At 35.1% G+C, this 18,197-nt stretch overlaps 1 protein-coding gene across 1 annotated transcript; it reads left to right on the forward strand.

The window, feature by feature from the left end:
- Positions 1-1,940: 1,940 nt before the first annotated feature.
- On the forward strand, positions 1,941-17,650 carry LOC130247430 (MAM domain-containing glycosylphosphatidylinositol anchor protein 2; the record flags this gene model as incomplete). Its single annotated transcript, XM_056480651.1, is given in 8 exon segments — positions 1,941-2,105; positions 4,857-5,034; positions 9,709-9,733; positions 10,414-10,565; positions 12,142-12,303; positions 15,914-16,047; positions 17,511-17,541; positions 17,544-17,650. Coding segments are annotated over 8 exon segments (954 nt in total), but the record flags the coding sequence as incomplete, so codon positions are not given.
- Between the last annotated feature and the right edge of the window lie 547 nt (positions 17,651-18,197).

The raw sequence follows: 18,197 nt of genomic DNA on the forward strand, positions 1-18,197 counted from the left end.
TCCATTCCCTCATCTGTTCAATCACTCACTCACCCATTCATACATTCATCCATTCATCTGTCCATCTATTCTTTCATCACTCTCCTATTCATCACCATCCTCCATTAATCAGTTATTCACTCACCCATTTATCCATTCATGTACTTATATGTTCATCAGCCATCCATCCTCCTCCATTAATCCATTTCATTCATTCATTCATTTATTCATCATTCATTCGTTCAACCATTATTTATTTGTTTGTTCTTAAGGTAAATACTATGTATTTGTAGCATTTAAAAAGTTAGTTGTGAATTTGAGTATTTGGAACAGTTTAATGCTTTAGAATTGTACTATTTATATTTATATTTATTTATTTATATATATATATATATATTATACTATATTATATTATATTATATTATACTATATTATATTATATTATATTAATTATACATATTATATTATTATATATATTATATTATACTATATTACTTATATTATTATATTTATTAGATAATTATATTATATTATATTATATTTATATTATACTATATATTATATATTATATTATTATTATATTATATTATATTATACTATAATTATATTATTTATTATATATTATCTATTATATTATATTATACTATAATTTTTTTTTATATTATATTATACATTATATTACATTACATTACATACATTATCTTATATTATTATTTATATTACATTATATTCTTATATTACATTACATTACATTACATTACATTACATCATTATCTTATATTATATATATTATATTACATTATATTATCTATATTTACATTACATTCATACATTACATTACATTTCATTACATTACATTACATTATATTATATTACATTATTATATTATCACCCAGAGATTCCCTCAGATGTAATAATATTCTCTCTCAGTAGTGGTGAAGTTTCCATCTCTTGTTTTTGTCCGCACTGAACTGAGAAACACTGAATTATGCATTATTTTCTGTCACGCTTCGAATGCAGTGACCTCTGAAACTGAGCTTCAAGACTTTCATGTGGAAATCTGTGTTTACTTCTATAATTAGCCTCGTTTCAGGAGCAGGAGTTTCTGAATACTGAATAGATGTCACACGCGTTCACTTATTTATAGTGTCCAAGTGTACACTATGGAGAATTATTCCTGCTGCATATTGATGGATGCGTTTTAGGCCAAGAGAAAAATAATATATATTCAGAATTTGGTTTTATTTAATCTATTTATATTAAATAAATTTTTTATTCTTATTTTCTATTCTTATATTTTATCTTTATTATTCTGTTCTTTATAAACTAAGTATTTTTAATAATTTCATAGTTATATTATGTATTTAATTATGTATGCAGGTTAAATGTTTGCTGTACAGTAAACTTTATTTGCATTAATCTATTTGTATATTTTTCTAGATCTTCACATTAGAAATTGTAGTTTAATGTAAACCTTATAATGCTTTTTATTGTCATTTAATCGATATTTTAATTGCAAATATATATAAATATGATTTTTAAATAATTAGTAATTTGCAGATTAAATATTTTTTAATTATTTTGAATATTAATTTTGAATTGATTATTTTGTATTATTAAGGATTATTTAATTAAATTTTTTGGGTTAGGTTTATTTTTCATTAATGCATAAATAAAAATTATAATGCATTTATTGTAATCTAAAATCTATATTTTAATTTTAAATATATTATAATAAAAACATTCATAATTAATTATTAAAATTACAATATTTTATTTATTAGCTAACATTTATTTATTTTTTAGTTACAGGTTTCATTTTCATTAATGCATAAATATCCTTTTTATTACTGAATATTTTTTTCTGCATTATTCATTGTATTTGATGTTGTTAGTGTGTGTTATGTTGCGTTATAATATATATGTGTTAATATTATATAGTTTTTATATCATGTTTTTGTTTTGTGGTCTCAGGGAAAGCGTTTGCTCCAGAGTTCTACTACGACACCTACAGTCCGCTGTGGCAGAACCGGCCGCGGGTTTACGGATATAAACTACAGTGGACACAGATGAACCCTGGAGCCGTCGACAGAATCATGGCGTATCGACTGGGCATCCGCAGGTGCGTTTTTATTATATTATTATTATATATTACTATATTATTAGTTTATTTTTATGTTATATTATATATTTTTTTTTAATATGTTAATCTTTTATTATTAATATTATATATTATTATTATATTATATATTATTAAATGGTAATATGTGTATTTATATTAGTATTATTATTACTATTATTATAATAGTTTTTATTATAATATATTATATTACTGTATATTATACACATCATATTATTTTATTATATATTTATATAAATGCATATTATTATTATTATTATTATTATTATTATTTTATATTATGAAAAAATGTAAACATCACATTGTATATTCATATTATTATTTTTATATATTATATTATTATTAATAATAATATAATAATAATTACTGCATGCAAGGCTCTGGATACTCTGGTGTTGCCAGAGATCAGGCTCTGAATCTAAACTAGGGTTAGTACTGGATTAATTAAATTATTGACTGTCCTGTAATTAGTAATCAGTAACTGATTACTATCCATAAGTAATGCACCAGCCCTAATGAGAAATGCTCAGCTTTACTTGATTTCAGACGCTGCGTCATCATTATTCCTCTGTCTCTGCTGGCAGAATTATTGCTAAAGTGAGAAACTCTGTCCTTCATTGGTTGAGTTGAGTTTTCTGAATGCAGTGTTTTAATGTGAACCCTGTGTGTGTCGTGACTCTAAAGGCAGCTTTTACAGTGGATTTGTCTGTTTTAAGATCCACAGAAGGATTTCACTCAACAGAAGGCTTTTTATTGTGGAAAAAGCTTCTTTAGATCATTAAAATGTTGTTTTTTTCTATCACAATCGTCAGAAATGGTCCTTCTGTGCTGAAAGCTTCTTTGAGAAAGCAGAAGTGGCTCTTTTGTGGATGCGCTGTGAATGAAAAGCCTTTATTCAAGATTGAATGCTTTGATTATTTATTTGCAATTGGAGTATTTTACATGCTGTATCAGTGTAAGCAGCCCTTTAGCTCATGCAGATGACTCAGTGCCTTTATTTTATTTATTACAGTGTGGTTTATTTGTACTTTTAGGATTTTGCCTGTTGTTCAGTAAATTCAGTTTAGTTGTAGTGTATAGGAAGTAAATAGTGTAGTAAATGTATAAAATGCTGGGTTGTTTTAAACCCAATACTGCGTCAAATATGACAAACAAAATCAGTTGGGTTGAAAAGTTTAATTTAAATTTAATAAAATAATTAACCTAGGGCGTCAGTGTGTAGCACAATCACCTCACAGCAAGAAGTTGCTGTTCGAGCCCGGCTGGGTCAGTCGATGTTTCTGTGTGGAGTTTGCATGTTCTCCCCGAGTTGGGTTTCCTCCGGGTGCTCCGGTTTCCCCCACAGTCCAAACACATGCGCTATAGGGGAACTGTTGAACTAAATTGGCTGTAATGTATGAGTGTGTGTGTGAATAAGTGTGTATGTTTTACCAGTACTGGGTTGCAGCTGGAAGGGCATCCGCTGTAAAACATATGTGGAATAGTTGGCAGTTCATTCCACTGTGGCACCCCAGATTAATAAAGGGACTAAGCCAAAAGAAAATGAATGATAATGAAAATGAACCTAAAATTGGATTTGTCCAGATTTGACCCAACATTGGTTTAAACCCAGTGTTATTTAGAGTGCATGTCTGTAAAAATTTCCTGGAAATACACATTTCCATAATATGTTTATCTTTAATTTGGTGTCAGTTTGCTTTTATTATTTACGCATGAACACTGACATAAAACCCTACCCATTTTATTTCAATATTTAAAATACACTCACCGGCCACTTTATTAGGTACACCTGTCCAACTGCTCGTAACGCAAGTTTCTAATCAGCCAATCACATGCAGCAGCTCACTGCATTTAGGCATGTAGACATGGTCAAGACGATCTGCTGCAGTCAAAGAGCATCAGAATGGAGAAGAAAGGGGATTTAAGTGACTTTGAACGTGGCATGGTTGTTGCTGCCAGACGGGCTGCTCTGAGTATTTCAGAAACTGCTGATCTACTGGGATTTTCACGCACACCATCTCTAGGGTTTACAGAGAATGGTCCGACATAGAGGAAATATCCAGTGGCGGCAGTTCTGTGGGCGCAAATGCTTTGTTGATGCCAGAGGTCAGAGGAGAATGGCCAGACTGGTTCCCGCTGATAGAAAGGCAACAGTAACTCAAATAAGCACTCGTTACAACCGAGGTCTGCAGAAGAGCATCTCTGAACACACAACACGTCCAACCTTGAGGCGGATGGGCTACAGCAGCAGAAGACCACACCGGGTGCCGCTCCTGTCAGCTAAGAACAGGAAACTGAGGCTACAATTCACACAGGCTCACCAAAACTGGACAATAGAAGATTGGAGAAACGTTGCCTGGTCTGATGAGTCTCCATTTCTGCTGCCAGATATATCGCCTTATGTATACACTAACCGGTACACTATTCAGACACTAGATGGCGCCAAACAGTCAGGGTGGGGGATAGATGAGCAGACACACATATGAATGTAAATAAGTATATAGATGAATGTGTTCACTGACGGTCACGGTGATTCTCAATTCCTGGAGGAGTGTGTGTATTCAGCGGTTGTTATCTGGGAATAACAGACCTAGAAAAGTAATTACTGACCAATTAGAGTCAAGTATTTCAGACAGCAGTGTAATGTAATGAAAGTGTCTATGAAGGTAATGAATAGTGTGTGTGTGTGTGTGTGTGTGTGTGTGTGTGTGTGTGTGTGTGTGTGTGTGTGTTATAGACAGGGCAGCAGCGCTGGTGGGAGCAGGAGATCCCAGTGGAGGGAAACATCCAGAAAGGAGAGCTGATCACACACAACCTGACGGAGCTGATCAGACCCGAGGCGTATGTGGTGCGGCTCACACCCATAACTCGCTTCGGGGAGGGGGACTTCACCACCCGCATCATCACATACAGCGGTAACACACTCAAATACACACCCATAACTCCCTTCAGTGAGGGGGACTTCACCACCTGCACACACACACTCACACACACATCCAAAGCTTTCTGTTGACTGTTGAAGCTGTGAGATAATCATTCAGCGGAGTGATATGCAACCGCTCAAAACCTGTCGGAACTACTTTACCTGTGCCTTTATCTGACAATAACCAAAGACCTGAGAGTGACTATGAGCCAATCAGAATCGAGCAGAGTATGTGTGTGTGTTCAGCAGTATCTGCGTGTGTTGCATTAGTGCCTGCAGCAGGTCTGGATGGGGTTAATCTGTAATCTGCTACACACACTGAAGATGACAGTGTGGGAATATCACTGCTGCTCATGTGGACTGTGGATTACTGCAGATAAACAACATCTGCATAACCTCAGTCTGTGCATTACAGATGATCTCTAGAAACTGAGCCATGATCAAACACGCCTTCAAAACATGTGTTTAGGAAGTTTCATTCGGCTGCTGGAAGTTGTGTAACATTAAATCCTAAACATTAAGGGCTCTATTTTGACGATCCATGCGCAAAGTGCAAAGCGGGGCAAACGCATTAAGGGCGTGTCAGAATCCACTTTTGCTATTTTAAGGACGAAAATAGAGCATGGTCAAACAGGGTTGAGCTTATTCTCTTAATCTTCTTGTTTTGCTTGTTTTGTTTGTTTGTTTGCTTGCTTGTTTTGATTGTTTGTTTGTTTTGCTTGTTTGTTTGTTTGCTGGTTTTGATTGTTTGTTTGCTTGTTTTGATTGTTTGCTTGTTTTGATTGTTTGTTTGCTTTTTTGATTGTTTGTTTGTTTGTTTGTTTTGATTGTTTGTTTGCTTGTTTTGATTGATTGTTTGTTTGTTTGCTTGTTTTGTTTGTTTGCTTGTTTTGATTGTTTGTTTGTTTGTTTGTTTGCTTGTTTTGTTTGTTTGTTTGTTTGTTTGCTTGTTTTGTTTGTTTGCTTGTTTTGATTGTTTGTTTGTTTGTTTGTTTTGATTGTTTGTTTGTTTGCTTGTTTTGTTTGTTTGATTGTTTTGATTGTTTGTTTGTTTGTTTGCTTGTTTTGTTTGTTTGATTGTTTTGATTGTTTGTTTGTTTGTTTGCTTGTTTTGATTGTTTGTTTGTTTGCTTGTTTTGTTTGTTTGTTTGTTTTGATTGTTTTTTGTTTGCTTGTTTTGTTTGTTTGCTTGTTTTGATTGTTTGTTTGTTTGTTTGTTTGCTTGTTTTGTTTGTTTGCTTGTTTTGATTGTTTGTTTGTTTGCTTGTTTTGTTTGTTTGATTGTTTTGATTGTTTGTTTGTTTGTTTGCTTGTTTTGTTTGTTTGATTGTTTTGATTGTTTGTTTGTTTGCTTGTTTTGATTGTTTGTTTGTTTGCTTGTTTTGTTTGTTTGCTTGTTTTGATTGTTTGTTTGTTTGATTGTTTGTTTGTTTGCTTGTTTTGATTGTTTGTTTGTTTGTTTGCTTGTTTTGTTTGTTTGATTGTTTTGATTGTTTGTTTGTTTGTTTGCTTGTTTTGTTTGTTTGCTTGTTTTGATTGTTTGTTTGTTTGCTGGTTTTGATTGTTTGTTTGTTTGTTTGTTTTGATTGTTTGTTTGTTTGTCTGTTTGTTTGTTTGCTTGTTTTGTTTGTTTGTTTGTTTGCTTGTTTTTTTTTTGTTTGCTTGTTTTGATTGTTTGTTAGTTTGCTTGTTTTGATTGTTTGTTTGTTTTGATTGTTTGTTTGTCTGTTTGTTTGTTTGCTTGTTTTGTTTTTTTGTTTGTTTGCTTGTTTTGTTTGTTTGCTTGTTTTGATTGTTTGTTAGTTTGCTTGTTTTGATTGTTTGTTTGCTTCTTTTGATTGTTTCCTTGTTTGCTTGTTTATCTGGTCTATTAAACTGTCAATTATAGTTCCTCAAAATAGCAACGCACCAGCAATGCGCCTCAACACACCTCCTTTTTTAGACCAGAACCCCTATGGGTGCACATATGAGCGCAAATGCATTTGGCATTTGCTATTTAAACAGCGTGCTGCAAAATGTCAAACGACTCTTGCACCGAGCTGAAACTAGCAAACAACAATTGCGTCCCGCCTTGCGTTGCGCATTGCGCCGGGTGTATGATAGGGCCCTAAAGCTTCTTAATCTTGTCTTTTTCAACAGCGGCCAGAGGAAACAACTGCAGACATTTAAAACCAGCTATTTATTATTGCTATAATTATATACAGTTAAAGTCAGAATTATTCGCCCACCCTTGAATGTTTTTTTTTTAATATTCCCAAAATGACGTTTATTTATTTGAAAATGATGTATGGTTTGTTATAAATAAAATTGTTCATTTTAATAAATATTTGTAGGGTTGTTTTTTTAGTGTGGGATATTAATTGAGTGAGACGCAACTATTTAAATAGCACACAAATGAAGATGTTTCTTTTGAAAAACACTGGTTGTGTGTGTGTTGTGTGTGTGCGTGTGTGTGTGTGTAGACATGAAGACCGTCTGATGACTGATAATCCACCAAAGCTCATTTTAATGTCGCTCAGACACTTAAAAAGCTCATGAAATCTCGAAAGCCGTCATGATGAACAGACCTTCAGCATGACATAACATAAATATGGAAATTTAACAGCTGACGGACAATTAATATCCTTGGTTGTTTACATTTGTCAAAATAAAAGCCCTGAATATTGCAGGATCAGATGTGCAGTAGTGCTCAAAAGTCTGCTTCCGCTTCAATAAAAATGTGGTTAAAATTATGAAATATTATTAGAATTAAAACTATAACAGGTTTCCAGCTGAATGTGGGGTTTACTGCTGTTTATTACTGTGAGGAAAAACTTATCAGCATCATTATTGTTTATTTTCAGGAAGAGTTCTAGAGCGAAAACGGGTCCGTTAGTGACATTAATATATGTTTGCTTGTTTTGTTTGATAAATTTTTATTTGCTGGTTTTATTGTTTGTTTGTTTTGATTGTTTGTTTGTTTGCTTGTTTTAATAGTTTGTTTGTTTGTTTTGATTGTTTTTGTGTTTGCTTGTTTTGTTTGTTTGCTTCTTGATTGTTTCCTTGTTTGCTTGTTTATTTGCTTCTTTTGATTGTTTATTTGCTTGTTTTTATTGTTTGTTTGCTTGTTTTGCTTGTTTAATTGGTTTGCTTGTTTTGATTGTTTGCTTGTTTGTTTGTTTGCTTCTTTTGATTGTTTGTTTGTTTGCTTGTTTTGTTTGTTTTGGTTTTGATTGTTTGTTTGCTTGTTTTGTTTGTTTGATTGTTTGTTTGATTGTTTGTTTACTTGTTTGTTTGTTTGCTTCTTTTGATTGTGTGTTTAATTGTTTCTTTGTTTGTTTATTTGCTTGTTTTAATTGTTTTTTGTTTGATTGATTGATTGTTTGCTTGTTTTTCTTTGTTTTCATGTTTGTTTGTTTGTTTGTTTGCTTTGTTTGTTTTCATGTTTGTTTGTTTGCTTGTTTGTTTGTTCCCATGTTTGTTTGTTTGCTTGTTTTGATTGTTGGTTTGTTTGTTTGATTGTTTGTTTGCTGGTTTTGTTTGTTTAATTGGTTGTTTGTTTACTTGTTTGTTTGTTTGCTTCTTTTGATTGTTTGTTTAATTGTTTCTTTGTTTGTTGATTTGCTTGTTTTAATTGTTTTTTTTTTGTTTGATTGATTGATTGTTTGCTTGTTTTTCTTTGTTTTCATGTTTGTTTGTTTGTTTGTTTGTTTGTTTGTTTGTTTCATGTTTGTTTGTTTGCTTGTTTTGTTTGTTTTCCTGTTTGTTTGTTTGCTTGTTTTGATTGTTGGTTTGTTTGCTTGTTTTGATTGTTTGTTTGCTGGTTTTGTTTGTTTAATTGGTTGTTTGTTTACTTGTTTGTTTGTTTGCTTCTTTTGATTGTTTGTTTAAATGTTTCTTTGTTTGTTGATTTGCTTCTTTTGATTGTTTTTTTGCTTGCTTGTTTGTTTGTTTGTTTTGATTGTTTGTTTTTCTTCGTTTGTTTGTTTGTTTGTTTGATTGATTGATTGATTGCTTGTGTTTGTTAGTTTTGATGTTTGTTTGTTTCCTTGTTTTAAATGTCTTGTTTGTTTCATGTTTGTTTGTTTCCTTGTTTTAAATGTCTTGTTTGTTTTCATGTTTGTTTGTTTGCTTGTTTTAATTGTTTGCTTGTTTTGTTTGATTGTTTTATGTTTACTTTCCTTGTTTGTTTGTGTTTTACTTTTTCCCACATTTGGGCAGAGCTATCAGTGAGCGATCAGTCTTTTTGGGAGGGGCTATCAGGCCTTTTGGGCAGGGTCATCAGTCCTTTGGGGCGGGGCTATCTGTTCCCTGGGGGGGACTATATGTCATTTAGGGCGGGGCTCTCTGTTGTTTCTTGTGGAGATTTCAGTCCTTTGAACTCCCTAAAAATACATGTATTTTATATAAAATGGAGCTGTGTGTGCGTGTGTCAGTGTGTTTGTCTATGAGTTATTGATGCGAGGAGCAGCTTTTCTTCACTCTGCTGTATTTCTGCACGTTGCATCACTTCCTGCTGATGATGATGATGGTGCTGATGATGTCAGTGTGTCCGTTTGTTCAGGCACATTAGGCTTAGTTTAAACTGAAGTTTCAAAATAAAAGGCTATTAATAATTGAAGCACAGATGAGTTTATTCTTGTTCACAATCTGTTCTAATGAATGTTTTCATCTTTTGTTTTCACAGCGCCAACCAATCCACACCTGAGTAAGTGACCACTTTTCTTTCTTTCTTTCTTTCTTTCTTGCTTTCTTTCTCTCTTTCTTCTTTCTCTCTTCTTTCTTTCTTTCTTTCTTTCTTTCTTTCTTCTTTCTTTCTTTCTTTCTTTGTGCACGTGCATGCATATGTGTGTGGAATGAGTTATAGTTAGTTATAGTTGTGTGTGTTCTCCTGGTCTCCTGCATTAGTGTTTATGTGAGTCTGTTGGTCTTCACTGCTGATTATAAACAGTCTTGACTCTGAGATCCGTGTATCTGCTGCTGCTGCTGAAAGTCAGGCGCTCTGCTGCTCCGCTGCGTTTGAATACAATCAATGAATATTATCAACAAACAAACGCTGCTGAATCACAGTCAGTCCAGCACTGCAGATCAGAGTCAGTGTGAAGAGCAGACTCACACCGGTTTACTGCTGTAAATCCACAGAGACTGCCTTTATTCATCACACTCCTGTTGACGTGCAGCTCACAAATGACCCAAGCAGCGAAACACTGTTTTAAATCATGATGTTTGTGTCGCTTACTAAAATCACTGCAGCATTAGAATAAATTCATTTTATATTTTCATGAAGGCACATTTAGGGTACAACGCTGGTCCTTCAGGTCAATTTTGACCCACCGTATGTAAAAACATGATGTGTGTGTTCAGTTTTCTTCTTCTTCTCTCTGTGCAGGAGAGTTGTGTGTAGTTTTGAGGAGGAGCCCGTCTGCTTGTTCACTCAGGATAAGAATGATGATTTCGACTGGATGAGACACAGCGCTGCGACCCGAGACACCAAATACACTCCCAACACGGGGCCCAGCGGGGACCGCAGCGGGGCCAGACAGGGTGAGGACACACACCTGTAACACTGGGGTGCAGAAATACAGGATACCCCTCAATAAAAACAACACACAGACCACCTCCCAACAAATCATCCCAAAATGACCCCAAACTCATATGAACATAAATAACAGAGCTGTCTCTTTAAGAACACACGGATCTATATTCAAAGCATGCATTGCTCATCCGCGTAACACAGCTCTGAAGAGAAAGTTAATCTTCCTCTTGTGAAATTTTAATTCTGTTTCAAATATTTTAATGTACACTCACCGGCCACTTTATTAGGTACACCTTACTAGTACCGGGTCGGACCCACTTTTGCCTTCAAACTGCCTTAATCCTTCATGGCAGAGATTCAACAAGCTACTGAAAGCCCTGGCTGGGTCAGTTGGTGTTTCTGTGTGGAGTTTGCATGTTCTCCCTGTGTTGGCGTGGGTTTCCTCCAGTTTCCCCCCACAGTCCAAACACATGCACTATAGGGGAATTGATCAACTACATTGGCCTTAGTGTGTGAGTGTGTGTGTGTGAGTGAGTGTGTATGGGTGTTTTCTAGTACTGGGCTGCGGCTGAAAGAGCATCCACTGTGTAAAACATATGCTGGAATAGTTGGTGGTTCATTCCGCTGTGGTGACCTCTGATAAATAGGGACTAATCTGAAGGAAAATGAATGAATGAATGATGAATGTGTAAATATGTGTTGGCTCTTAGGAAATATTTAGTAAAATAATAATGATGATTTGTTCTTGAGCTGTGTGTGAGCTGTAGCAGTGAATGAAGCAGATGAGCCGGTTTTCAGACTCTGTTATCCTCGGGACACTCCGGCGGGACAACGGAGCTGCTGGTGTAAATAATACCTTCAGTTTAATCACCCTCGTGATTCCTCGCGGTCCGCCGTTTCATTAGCGTCAAGAGTCCAGCGGAGACTTTAATTATCACTCGTCAAACTGGAGAGCGGAGATTGTGTTTGATTTTGGCTGGAGGCTTTTCACACCTTTCAATGAGAGACGCTGAAGAGGAGAAGAGAGGAAAAAACTGCAGTTTATAAGCATGCAACGTCATTGGTGCTGCTCGATATTAATTATAAATCAGACAATACAATTAAAGTCAGAATTATTAGCCCTCCTGTTATTGTTGTCCGCACATTTTTCAGCACATTTCTATTCATAATAGTGTTAATAACTCATTTCTAATAACTGATTTCTCTTTGTCATGATGACAGCACATAACATTAGACTAGATATTCTTCAAGACACTAGTATTCAGCTTAAAGTCACATTTAAAGGCTTCACTAGGGTAATTAGGGTAAAGTTAGGGTAATTAGGCAAGTCATTGTATAACAGTGGTTTATTCTGGAGACAATCCAACACTAATATTGCTGATGGGGCTAATAATATTGAGCTTAAAATGGCTTTAAAACTATTAAAAACTGCTTTTATTCTAGCTGAAATAAAACAAGTAAGACTTTCTCCAGAAGAACAAATATTATCAGACATACTGTGAAAAATCCTATAAATGTTCAACATCGTTTGGGAAATAATTGATGAAGAAAAAAATCACAGGAGGTGTTTTTGTGTGTCAACAGGTTTCTACATGTACATCGAGACGTCCAGACCTCGTAAGGAAGGCGATACGGCTCGTCTGCTGAGTCCCGTGTTTAACGTCGCACCCAAGAATCCCTACAGCATCACCAGCCCTCCTGCTTACTGCTTCAGCTTCTACTACCACATGTATGGCAAACACATCGGTAAGACCACAGCACACACACTTGTGCATGCACAAACACAGACACTATTGTGTACACACATACACTCATGCGTACACAAATGGGTCATTTATTTATATTATTACAGCTGTAGTGTTACCATAGCAACTGTAGAATCACCACAACAGATCAATCACTATAGTTGTGTTTGTTACCATAGCAACTATAGAATTGCCACAACAGATCAATTACTATAGTTGTTGTGTTACCATAGCAACTGTAGAATCACCACAACAGATCTATTACTATACTTGTTGTGTTACCATAGCAACTGTAGAATCACCACAACAAATCAATTACTATAGTTGTTGTGTTACCATAGCAACTGTAGAATCACCACAACAGATCCATTACTATACTTGTTGTGTTACCATAGCAACTGTAGAATCACAACAGATCAATTACTATAGTTGTTGTTACCATAGCAACTGTAGAATCAACACCAGATCAATTACTATAGTTGTTGTTGTTGTTGTGTTGTTACCATAGAAACTGTAGAATCACCACAACAGATCAATTACTATAGTTGTTGTTACCATAGCAACTGTAGAATCACCACAACAGATCAATTACTATAGTTGTTGTTGTCGTTGTTGTTGTTGTTGTTGTTGTTACCATAGCAACTGTAGAATCACCACAACAGATCAATTACTATAGTTGTTGTTGTCGTTGTTGTTGTTGTTGTTGTTACCATAGAAACTGTAGAACCACCACAACAGATCAATTACTATAGTTGTTGTTGTCGTTGTTGTTGTTGTTGTTGTTACCATAGAAACTGTAGAACCACCACAACAGATCAATCACTATAGTTGTTGTTGTTACCATAGAAACTGTAGAATCACCACAACAAATTAAAGTAAAACACATTGACCATAAACTACTGTGGTATTTGTTCATGTGGGTAACAGCAGTAGTTTTAGGGTTGTTGTTTGTTTATATATTCAGATTTTATTCAGAAATACACAATATATTCCTCTGGATTTTCTTCCATATCCTGAGGCATTTAAAGCAGAAGCCCCAGAGATGAAGCTGACGCTGTTCTGATGGCATGTGAATGAGTCTTGATGATCTAAACACGTGTGTTCTCCTGACAGACAGAAAGCACATTACCTGCTCTTGGCTCACAGCTAATTAATCACACACGTCAGAGTTTGCCTTCACACTTCTTTCACTCCGAGTTCATTTGCTGGATTAAATCCCAGAGCTCAAAGCAAACACTCGATCATGGAGAAAACATTGTTCCTTCATCAGGTCACGTCAGCATCAGCACAGAGAGCACAGTTTATTCCTTACAGCGGCTCAATATAAGGAGACAGAGGTCATAATAAGAGGATAACAACACATTCAAATCACTACAACACTTACATTGCATTAAAGTGTAAAGTTTAGTGTGTGTGATCAAAATATAGACAGAATAAAAGTGTAAAGTTTGGTGTGTGTGATCAGAATATAGACAGAATAAAAGTGTAAAGTTTGGTGTGTGTGATCAGAATATAGACAGAATAAAAGTGTAAAGTTTGGTGTGTGTGATCAAGATATAGACAGAATAAAAGTGTAAAGTTTGGTGTGTGATCAGAATATAGACAGAATAAAAGGTAAAGTTTGGTGTGTGTGATCAGAATATAGACAGAATAAAAGTGTAAAGTTTGGTGTGTGTGATCAGAATATAGACAGAATAAAAGTGTAAAGTTGGTGTGTGTGATCAGAATATAGACAGAATAAAAGTGTAAAGTTTGGTGTGTGTCATCAGAATATAGACAGAATAAAAGTGTAAAGTTTGATGTGTGTGATCAGAATATAGACAGAATAAAAGTGTAAAGTTTGTGTGTGATCGAAAACAGAATATAAAGAATAAAAGTGTAAAGAGTGTAAAGTTTGGTGTATAGACAGAATAAAATAAAGTGTAAAGTTTGGTGTGTGTGATCAGAATATAGACAGAATAAAAGTGTAAAGTTTGGTGTGTGTGATAAGAAATAGACAGAATAAAAGTGTAAAGTTTGGTGTGTGTTCAGAATATAGACAGAATAAAAGTGTAAAGTTTGGTGTGTGTGTTCAGAATATAGACAGAATAAAAGTGTAAAGTTTGATGTGTGTTATCAGAATATAGACAGAATAAAAGTGAAAAGTTTGGTGTGTGTGTTCAGAATATAGACAGAATAAAAGTGTAAAGTTTGTGTGTGTGAACAGAATATAGACAGAATAAAAGTGTAGAGTGTGGTGTGTGAGATCAGAATATAGACAGAATAAAAGTGTAAAGTTTGGTGTGTGTGATCAGAATATAGACAGAATAAAAGTGTAAAGTTTGGTGTGTGTGATCAGAATATAGACAGAATAAAAGTGTAAAGTTTGGTGTGTGTGATCAGAATATCGACAGAATAAAAGTGTAAAGTTTGGTGTGTGTGATCAGAATATAGACAGAATAAAAGTGTAAAGTTTGGTGTGTGTGATCAGAATATAGACAGAATAAAAGTGTAAAGTTTGGTGTGTGTGATCAGAATATAGACAGAATAAAAGTGTAAAGTTTGGTGTGTGTGATCAGAATATAGACAGAATAAAAGTGTAAAGTTTGGTGTGTGTGATCAGAATATAGACAGAATAAAAGTGTAAAGTTTGGTGTGTGTGATCAGAATATAGACAGATAAAGTGTAAAGTTTGGTGTGTGTGATCAGAATATAGACAGAATAAAAGTGTAAAGTTTGGTGTGTGTGATCAGAATATAGACAGAATAAAAGTGTAAAGTTTGGTGTGTGTGATCAGAACACAGACAGAATAAAAGTGTAAAGTTTGGTGGTGGTGATCAGAATATAGACAGAATAAAAGTGTAAAGTTTGGTGTGTGTGATCAGAATATAGACAGAATAAAAGTGTAAGTTTGGTGGTGTGATCAGAATATAGACAGAATAAAAGTGTAAAGTTTGGTGTGTGTGATCAGAATATAGACAGAATAAAAGTGTAAAGTTTGGTGTGTTGATCAGAATATAGACAGAATAAAAGTGTAAAGTTTGGTGTGTGATCAGAATAGACAGAATAAAAGTGTAAAGTTTGGTGTGTGATCAGAATATAGACAGAATAAAAGTGTAAAGTTTGGTGTGTGTGATCAAACATAGACAGAATAAAAGTGTAAAGTTTGGTGTGTGTGATCAGAATATAGACAGAATAAAAGTGTAAGTTTGGTGTGTGTGATCAGAATATAGACAGAATAAAGTGTAAAGTTTGGTGTGTGTGATCAGAATATAGACAGAATAAAAGTGTAAAGTTTGGTGTGTGTGATCAGAATATAGACATAATAAAAGTGTAAAGTTTGGTGTGTGTGATCAGAATATACACCAGACTGGATAATTTCAGACACTGTTGCCACACAACTGTTTAAACCCCTTATTAAAGTGAGTTGGCATCATAGGTCCCCTGTAATGTTTCAACCGAAAGCATTTGTATGTAACACACAGTTTCAGCTATATATGTAAAGCCACAGGGTCCTCTAGCGGTCTGTCAGAATTTGGATTGATTGTCCAGCAGTTTGAGTTGATCTCACAGTGTTGAGTTGATCTGTCATGCAGCGTTCATTAAATTAATTGATTGTGTTTTTCCCGCAGGCTCTCTGAATGCATTTGTGAAGCAGAAAGGTCAGTCAACTTCAGATGCAGGTCCAGTCTGGTCCCTCAGCGGGAACCAAGGGGACCGATGGAGACAGGCCAAAATTAGCATCCATCCGGTTTCATCCTTCCAGGTGAACTTGGAGAAAATAACACATTCAGCATGCACAGTATTTCTGAAACGTTTGAAAGAAATTAACACTTCTTTGCAGCAAGGGCATTGCAAATTAATCAAAAAACACTCACCGGCCACTTTATTAGGTACACCTTACTAGTATCAGGTTGGACCCCTTTTGCCTTCAGAACTGCTTTAATCCTTCAAGTACTGGTACTGGAAATATTCCTCAGAGATTTTGCTCCATATTGACATGATAGCATCACACAGTTGCTGCAGATTTGTCATGGATCCATGCTTTCATGTTGTTGAGGCCAAATTCTGCCCCGAGCATCTGAATGTGGCAGCAGAAATGGAGACTCATCAGACCAGGCAACGTTTCTCCAATCTTCTATTGTCCAGTTTTGGTGAGCCTGTTTGAATTGTAGCCTCAGTTTCCTGTTCTTAGCTGCAGCAACAACCATGCCACGTTCAAAGTCTCTTAAAACCCCTTTCTTTCCCATTCTGATACTCAGTTTGAACTGCAGCAGATCATCTTGACCAGGTCTACATGCCTAAACGCATCAAGTGCTGCCATGTGATTAGCTGATTAGAAATTTGTGTTACGAGCAGTTGGACAGGTGTACCTAATAAAGTGGCAGGTGAGTTTATATGCTAATAACCCAGTGGGCACCTCGGCAATTGACCTCAAGCAAGACATCAAAAAACAGGTTGAAAATGCAATAGATTTTATGTCAAATCCTTGACGTCTATTTGACATCCACACATTGATGCCGTTTTGACCACCAAAATAGTGACATAAACTTATTATAATAGAAGAGAAGTAAAAAAATCCAGATTAAAAAATATAGAGTTTGTATCTCTACAATACATCCAAACACGCTTGATGTCAAATTGAATGTAAAACCACGTCAAGAATGCAAATAAATTTGATGTCAAAACGTCTATTTGACATCCACACATTGATGCTTTGTTGATGACCAAAATAACGACACATAATAGATTATAATATAAGAATTCTCTTTAATGAAAGCCTCAATTACAAATTTACACTTGATTTTGTGTCTCTACAATACATGTAAATGAACTTGATGTCAAAATACGTCAAATAGACATCTAAAATTGGCGTCAAAATGAAAAGTCCTGTAATCGATTTTGGAAGTGTTTTTGACACCAATGTTAGATGTCAATTTGATGTCTTATTTACATCAAGTTAGTCATTGGCATTAAATCAATTAGCATTGTTTGACATTAAGGTGCCCCCTGGCATATAATATTTCCAAGAACGTAGCAGTACAATATTTACGAATATTTTTTGCATATTACAATAATGTATAAGGATTTCTGAATCATTGAGCATCATATAAAAGACTGCAGGTCTCAAGGTTGTGCTATCGTGGAAATAGAAATCATTGCATATGGAAGTGTTTTAGACTTCAGAGGAGTCACTTTGGATTTTATATGTTTGTTTCCATCATGCAGGTAATATTTGAGGGGATCCGTGGCCCTGGGATCGAGGGGACATCGCCATTGATGATGTCACGCTGGAGGAGGGGGAGTGTCCTGACCCTCCGTCCAATCGTATGTATCGCGCATGCATCTCCATGACAACCAGGCCTTAATTGCATGTGCGCCATTTAGTCCAGGAGAGCTGAGTAATTACACGAGAACAAACAGTGAGAAAGCAGAAAGAGGACAGGTAATTGACTAGAGTGAGGCTGAGAGCGAGATGTGCTGGAAAACATGAGCAGATGAAAAAGCCCAAATACGGCTGAACTCGTCAGCTGAAGTTATGTGGTAATCATTATTATTAGGCTGGAATATTACAGCACATCAGGTTTCCCATTATTACCAAAGCTCCATGACTTGAGAGACGTTCGATATCGACCCCTCTATAAGATGTGTTTGTGTCATAAATACAAGCGTCGTGTATATCTAGAGAGCGATAAACTCTGCAGCTATGTGCACTGGAGGATGCTGGTGAATTACAGAGCTCAGACATTTATGACCAACCATATATGAACAGCAGGACATTACAGAGGAGCTTTAGTGCTGTTTGTGAAGCAAGCGGCTATTAACTCAAATCAAATCAGTGTTTTCAGTGAACACAGAGTATCTAGGGTGCATTTACACCTGCTGCTTAATGTAGTGAAGAAATCACAAAACACG

The sequence above is a fragment of the Danio aesculapii genome, chromosome 20, assembly GCF_903798145.1.
Source record: "Danio aesculapii chromosome 20, fDanAes4.1, whole genome shotgun sequence".
Classification (NCBI taxonomy): domain Eukaryota; kingdom Metazoa; phylum Chordata; class Actinopteri; order Cypriniformes; family Danionidae; genus Danio; species Danio aesculapii.